The sequence below is a fragment of the Lonchura striata genome, chromosome 11 (assembly GCF_050655825.1).
Source record: "Lonchura striata isolate lonStrDom1 chromosome 11, ASM5065582v1, whole genome shotgun sequence".
In the NCBI taxonomy this organism is placed as follows: domain Eukaryota; kingdom Metazoa; phylum Chordata; class Aves; order Passeriformes; family Estrildidae; genus Lonchura; species Lonchura striata.
The window spans coordinates 23,161,424-23,168,370 of NC_140713.1; the positions used below are offsets into that span (position 1 = coordinate 23,161,424).

The 6,947-nt window shown below is 59.8% G+C and overlaps 1 protein-coding gene across 2 annotated transcripts; it reads left to right on the plus strand.

The window, feature by feature from the left end:
- Positions 1-433: 433 nt before the first annotated feature.
- On the plus strand, positions 434-6,705 carry GINS2 (GINS complex subunit 2). Of its 2 annotated transcripts, XM_085589932.1 has the most exons (8): positions 434-796; positions 1,472-1,586; positions 2,216-2,315; positions 3,290-3,416; positions 3,925-4,146; positions 4,186-5,411; positions 5,677-5,946; positions 6,108-6,705. In XM_085589932.1, exons 1-5 carry the CDS (start codon positions 707-709, stop codon positions 4,048-4,050), a joined length of 558 nt encoding a protein of 185 aa, XP_085446058.1. In that variant the 5' UTR covers positions 434-706; the 3' UTR covers positions 4,051-4,146; positions 4,186-5,411; positions 5,677-5,946; positions 6,108-6,705. The 2 variants fall into 2 exon arrangements, with proteins under 2 accessions (XP_085446058.1, XP_085446057.1); XM_085589931.1 differs by having other exon boundaries at positions 3,925-5,411; positions 5,606-5,946.
- The last annotated feature ends 242 nt before the right edge of the window (positions 6,706-6,947 follow it).

Below are 6,947 nucleotides of genomic sequence, written 5' to 3' on the forward strand. Positions count from 1 at the left end.
TCCCTGTCACCCATCCCGGTCCCTTTCACCCATCCTGGTCCCTGTCACCCATCCCGGCCCGGCGGTCGCGCGCGTTCCCGCGGGGCGCTGCCGCTCTCGGCCGCCAGGGGGCGGCAGTCGCGGGCGCCGCCACTCCCGCGGCGCCCCGGCAACAAGTGCCGCGCGCTGATTGGCCGAGCGCCCGCGGGGAGCGCCGCGATTGGTCCCCGTGCCCCCATCCGGACTTCCCCCGGCGGGGCAGCGGCCAGAGCGCGCCGCGCGCAGAGCAGCCAATCACAGAGGCGTGCGCCACGGCAACACAGCCAATCAGCGCGCGCCGCGCCTCGCCGGGCCCCGCCTTTCCCCGAAAACCGCGAAAATGCGACGGGAGGCGGGAAAGGGGAACGGGGGGCGGGGCCTGGGGCTGGGCGGCCAATGGGGAGCGAGGGCGGGAGAGGGCGGCCCGGCTCGGGCCCCGTGCGGGCCCGGTTCCGTCCCGGTACGATCCCGGTACGATCCCGGTCCGGTCCCGGTCCGCTCCCGGTGCGGTCCGGGTACGATCCCGGTCCGGTCCCGGTGCAATCCCGGTCCGGTCCCGGTTTGATCCCGGCTGGATTCCGGTTCCATTCCGGTGCGATCCCGGTTCCATCCCGGTCCTGTTCCGGTTTGATCCCGGTCCGGTCCCGGTGCGATCCCGGTTTGATCCCGGTTCGGCTCCCCCGGGCCCATGGAGCCGGCCGAGGTGGAGTTCCTGGCCGAGAAGGAGCTGGTGACGATCGTGCCCAACTTCAGCCTGGACCGGATTCACCTGATCGGGGTCGGCGGGGCCGGGGCTGGGAGGGGACCGGGACTGGGACGGGACCGGGGCTGGGCAGGGACCGGGACTGGGCAGGGACCGGGGCTGGGAGGGCCTTGGGGGCAGGGATTGGGTCTGGGGAATGGGGTTGGAGGGATTGGGATTGGGGTGCGGGAGCTGGGGGGGTTAGGGTGGGTCTGGGATGTTTGGGAAGCTGGGGAGGAGACGGATTTGGGATGGATTTGGGATGGAGGGATTGGGGAATGGCGGGCAGAGGGGGGATGGGGTTGGGAGGAGAGGCAGGGCAGCCCCCAGGAGGTTGGGGAGGGGGCTGTGCTGTCCCCCCACATCTCGGGGGGTCTGTGCAGCCCCCGAGCCCTGGTGGGGGTGTCCGGCTGTCCTGGGCACTGGCCAGAACCTGGGGAGCCTCTGGGAGCTGCATGTCCAGGGAGGTGGAATTTGTAATTCCTGTGAAACCCCTTGGAATGAAAGGAAACTTTGGTTATTCCTTCTCCAGGGAGATGGGGGAAAGTCTGAGAGCAAGAATTCAGGGAAGTGGGAGGAGGAAATGCAGGATCAGATGTTTGACCCAGGCTTTTCCAAATCCTCTGGAAACTCTGGCCACATTAGCAGGCAGGCTCTGTGCAGTCCAAGCTCTGGTTGGAGCCCGCCTCTCATCCTTAATTTGTTTTCCAGGGAGATCTGGGTCCCTTCAACCCTGGCTTGCCAGTGGAAGTGCCCGTGTGGCTGGCCATTAATCTGAAGCAGAGGCAGAAGTGTCGGCTCATTCCCCCGGAATGGATGGATGTTGGTGAGGATGGAGGCTCTGCCTTCAGCTCTGGCCTTCAGTGGGTGCAGTGGAAGCATGAAATTAAAAATAATCCGTTTTTCACCATTAGTGGGGAGCTTAATTGAAAAGCACAAAGCAGCTGGGAGAGATGGATCTCATGTCCCACCACTGGGATTTTCTTTACTCTGAGGGGGGTGAGGCTTGTTCAGAAGAAGCTTTAGGGACTTTGGGTCACAGAATCTCAGAATTTTTTAGGTTGGAAAAGATCTCCAACCTCACCAAGTCCAGCTTGTCCCCATCTTGTCACCAGCCCAGTGCACTGAGTGCCACCTCCAGGGATGGGACTCCAAAGCTCCCTGGGCAGCCCCTTGCAGTGTTTAACCACCCTTTCAGTCCAGGAATTCCTTCTGATGTCCAACCTGAACCTCCCCTGGCTAAATCTGAGGCTGTTTCCTCTCATCCTGGCACTAATTCTTGGGAAAATCCCTGTGAGGAGATAGGGATTTTGGTTGGATGGATGGATGGATCCTTGGAGGCATCCATGTCCCTTGTGTGCCTCCCGAGCTGATCCTACAGAAACAACGTGGCTTTTTCCTGGGGAGAGGGGGAAAAAACCACACAAAATCCGAGCATCCCTGGTTGCATTTTAGGTAAACTGGAGGAAATCCGGGATCAGGAGAGGAAAGAGGACACCTTCACTCCCATGCCCAGTCCCTACTACATGGAGCTGACCAAGCTGCTGCTGAACTAGTGAGTAGGAGCTGAGCTGGGCCGTTTTCCACCCCACTTGGTTGCGAGCACTGAGGATTTTTCAAGCTTTGCTTGGCAGCAGCCCCGCAGGGCGGTGGGGAAAAGGGAGAGTCGAGGGAGTTTCATCCCTCAGCCTTGCCAAGATTTCTCAGCAGCACTTCTCTGATGGTAACTCTGCCTCTCAGGAGCTTGGGGTGGCTCCTTGCGTGGCCTCCTTGTCGGGGCTGTGCAGTTTTAGGGAGCACAGCTCGGTGTGGAGGAGCCGCAGCACATTCCGGGCTGCAATCTGCAGGCTCCAGCCTCCTTCCCTGGCTCTCCTTCAGGAGGAAAGCTCCTCTCCCCTCAGCCTGGGGAGCAGGAGGCCAGGGAGATTCCCAGCCTGAGCTCCTGCCTGCTCAGGCATCTCACTTGTAAAACGTGCTGGCTGCTGTTTGTCTCAGCCAGGGCTCTGCTGGCTTCTTAAGCCCTCGATTAAGCAGGGTGGGCACTCCAGTTCTGGATTTTTGAGGCTCCTGGCAGGGTGGGCACTCCAGCTCTGGATTTTTGAGGCTCCTGGCAGGGTGGGCACTCCAGCTCTGGATTTTTGAGGCTCCTGGCAGGGTGGGCACTCCAGCTCTGGATTTTTGAGGCTCCTGGCAGGGTGGGCACTCCAGTTCTGGATTTTTGAGGCTCCTGGCAGGGTGGGCACTCCAGCTCTGAGAGGGAGAGAAATGTGCTTGCCACAGAACCCCATTCTAAAAAGCCCAAAATTCTACTTTTCCACCCTTTGTTAGTTCAACTATCACACCACTCAGACCCTTGTGGTTTGCAATTCCTCTTGTGGAGTTCGCAGCTTTTTCCACGGGCTAAAATCGAAGCCAGGGGTGTTTTTTGACCTCGTGCCAAGGTCTCTGAGCCCCCTGCCAGGGTCTGGAGGGATGTGCTGGGCTCTGCCACCTGCTCTGAACCCTTTCCCTTCTCTTTCCCCGTGCCAGTGCCTCTGACAACATCCCCAGAGCGGACGAGATCCGGACGCTGGTGAAGGACACGTGGGACACGCGCGTGGCCAAGCTGCGCCTGTCCGCCGACAGCTTCGTGAGGCAGCAGGAGGCTCACGCCAAGGTGTGCCAGGAGCTCGGCCCGGGAGGGAGCCAGGGAGCCGGGGGATGAGGGATGGGCTGCCTGGAAAAGGCTGGCTTGGCCTGGGCCATGGGTTGTGGGGGTGTCACCGAGGAGCTGGGGTTGCGTCGGAGCCTCGTGGAGCTGCCTGTGCCTCGTGGGAAGCTGAGGAGTCGTGGAATGGTTTGGGTTGGCTCTTAAAGGTCTCTTCCCACCCCCCCTGCACGGCTTTCACCAGACCAGGCAGCTGCAAGCCCCATCCAGCTCCTCCTTGGGCACTCCAGCCATGGGGAATGCTGCTGGAATGGTGCTCGGGTGCTTCTCCTGCCCAGGGCTGCAGCTGGGTCAGTCCCTTGGGGTGTCAGCAAAGGGAGCTGGGAGCTGCTTCCCAGCACCTTGTCTTCCCAGCACCTTGTCTTCCCAGCACCTTGTCTTCCCAGCACCTTGTCTTCCCAGCACCTTGTCTTCCCAGCACCATGTCTTCCCACATCCTGTTATTTCCCCCTTTTAGCTGGATAACTTGACCCTGATGGAGATCAACACCACCGGGACTTTCCTCACCCAGGCCTTGGATCACATGTACAAGCTGCGGATGAACCTGCAGCCTGGCGAGGGCTCCCACTCCCAGGATTTCTGACCAGGGGGATTTGGGAAGGAGCTGCTGCCTCTGGGCACCTCAGGGACCTCCCAGCCCCCAAATCTCCCCTCAGGGTGGGCCGGGAATTGCTTGAGAGCTGCTGGAGCATCCCCAGAGCTGCTGGAGCATCCCCAGAGCTGCTGGAGCATCCCCAGAGCCTCGGTGCAGGCCAACCCCATCCCCAGGGGGATTTTTGCCCTCCCTCCCCAAGGATTTTTACTCTCCCCCCCGGGGTTGTCCCCATCCCCCTTTGGGGCATTTTTGTCCCCCCTCAGTCCTATTTTTGTCACCCCCCCAAAACCAACACCCAGCTCCCCCAAAACACAGCCTGTGCATGTCCCCACCCCACAGGGACATCTCGGTGTCACCTCCCACCCTCAGGGGTCCCACCCTCGTGTTCCTCCCCCTTCCCCTATTCGCAGCTCTGGGATGTGGCACCGAGGGTGACACGGGACACGGGGTGAGCTTGGGGACATCAGCTGTGTGTCCTCCCCCTTGGAGTCACCGTGTCCTGTCCTTGTCCCCGTCCAGGTGTCCCCCCCAGTCTCCAAACTTGGTGTCACCACGTCCCCTCAGCCGGGGCACAACTCGTGTGACCCCAGCTCTGTCAGCACGCCCTGCCCATGAAACACTCCCCGTGTCCCCTGGCATGGTGGCACCATGTCCCCTGTCTGTGGCACAGAGTCCCCGTGTGGCCCACTGTGTGGCCCCATGTCCCGGCAGGGCACCAGCACTGCCCAGCTGTCCCCACCACCACGTCCCCTTAGGGCAGGAGGATGCTCCAACTGTCCTTGTGTCCCCAAGTGCAGGTGACACTGTCCCCGTGTCCCCTGGGGTGCAAAGAGGGCAGTGCCACTGTCCCCGTGTCCCCTGGGGCACAAGGAGTGGGTGGTGTCACTGTCCCGATGTCCCTTGGGGCACAAAAAGAGGGCAATGCCACTGTCCCCATCATGAAGAGTGGGCAATGTCACTGTCCCCATGTCCCCTGGGGCATGAAGAAAAGGCAGTGCCACTGTCCCCATCATGAAGAGTGGGCAATGTCACTGTCCCTATGTCCCTTGGGGCACAAAGAGGGCAGTGCCATTGTCCCCATCACAGAGGGCTGTGCCACTGTCCCCATTACAAAGAGAGGGCAATGTTATTGTCCCCATCACGAAGAGAGGGCAATGTCACTGTCCCCATGTCCCTTGGGGCACAAAAAGAAGGCAGTGTCACTGTCCCCATCACGAAGAGCGGGCAGTGCCACTGTCCCCATCACAAAGACAGGGCAGTGCCAATGTCCCCATCACAAAAAGGGCAGTGCCACTGTCTCCATCACTAAGAGAGGGCAGTGCCACTGTCCCCATCACAAAAAGAGGGCAGTGCTGCTGTCCCCATGTCCCTTGGGGCACAAAGAGGGCAGTGCCACTGTCCCCATCACAAAGACAGGGCAGTGCCAATGTCCCCATCACAAAAAGAGGGCAGTGTCACTGTCCCCATCACTAAGAGAGGGCAGTGCCACTGTCCCCATTACAAAGAGAGGGCAATGCCACTGTCCCCATCACAGAAAGGGCAGTGCCACTGTCCCCATCACAAAAAGAGGGCAGTGCTGCTGTCCCCATGTCCCTTGGGGCACAAAGAGGGCAGTGCCACTGTCCCCATCACAAAGAGGGCAGTGCCACTGTCCCCATCACTAAGAGAGGGCAGTGCCACTGTCCCCATCACAAAAAGGGCAGTGCCAATGTCCCCATCACAAAAAGAGGGCAGTGCCACTGTCCCCATCACTAAGAGAGGGCAATGCCACTGTCCCCATCACAGAAAGGGCAGTGCCACTGTCCCCATCACAAAGAGGGCAGTGCCACTGTCCCCATCACTAAGAGAGGGCAATGCCACTGTCCCCATCAGAAAGAGAGGGCAGTGCTGCTGTCCCCATGTCCCTTGGGGCACAGAGAGGGCAGTGCCGCTGTCCCCATCACAAAGAGAGGGCAGTGCCACTGTCCCCATCACTAAGAGAGGGCAATGCCACTGTCCCCATCACAAAGAGCGCAATGCCACTGTCCCCATCACAGAGAGGGCAGTGCCACTGTCCCCATCACTAAGAGAGGGCAATGCCACTGTCCCCATCACAAAGAGAGGGCAGTGCTGCTGTCCCCATGTCCCTTGGGGCACAGAGAGGGCAGTGCCACTGTCCCCATCACAAAAAGAGGGCAGTGCCACTGTCCCCATCACAAAGAGCGCAATGCCACTGTCCCCATCACAAAGAGGGCAGTGCCACTGTCCCCATCACTAAGAGAGGGCAATGCCACTGTCCCCATCACAAAGAGGGCAGTGCCACTGTCCCCATCACAAAGAGGGCAGTGCCACTGTCCCCCACTGTCCCCGTGCCCTGGACACCCCGGTGGCCGTGCCCCGTGGGTTGGCACTCCCGGAGCGGCTCTGGCCGCAGCCGTGCGGCTTCTCCCGGGGCTCTGGGCGGATCTCCGGCCTTGTACTTCAGCGAGGCAACTTCTGAGGGCAGCACAGGCCACACGCTGCCTTGAAAGCCGTAAATTTCGAGGCGGTGCTTCCATGGATTTTCTCAGAGCCTGGGAAAAAAAAAAAAGAAAAAAAGCAAAGGGAAGATGTGCCGGCAATGAGGTGTCTGCTGGGGAGATCAGATCCATCTGCTCTTTGGAGAAGGACAAAAGGAAATGGTTTTCCCTCTCGGATACCAGGCTGTGGGGAAATACCAGAATATCAACCAGCTTTATTTTTGTAATGTTTGGGGGTTTAAAGTGAAACTGTCTGTAAAAAAAAAAAAAAAAAAAAATGATAATAAAGAAAATAATTGCAGCTGAGTAACGGCATCAGATGAATCCCGGGCTGTGTCACAAACAATGCTTGGAAAATCCTGCAGCTCCCCTTTGGCTCCGGCCCCG

Bases quoted from the DNA above. Each gene is read 5' to 3' on its own strand.
- GINS2 (XM_085589931.1), top strand. From the start codon at position 707: ATGGAGCCGGCCGAGGTGGAGTTCCTGGCCGAGAAGGAGCTGGTGACG. The intron at 2,316-3,289 runs GTGAGTAGGAGC...TCCCCGTGCCAG, and splicing joins ACCAAGCTGCTGCTGAACTA to TGCCTCTGACAACATCCCCA. The intron at 3,417-3,924 runs GTGTGCCAGGAG...TCCCCCTTTTAG, and splicing joins AGCAGGAGGCTCACGCCAAG to CTGGATAACTTGACCCTGAT.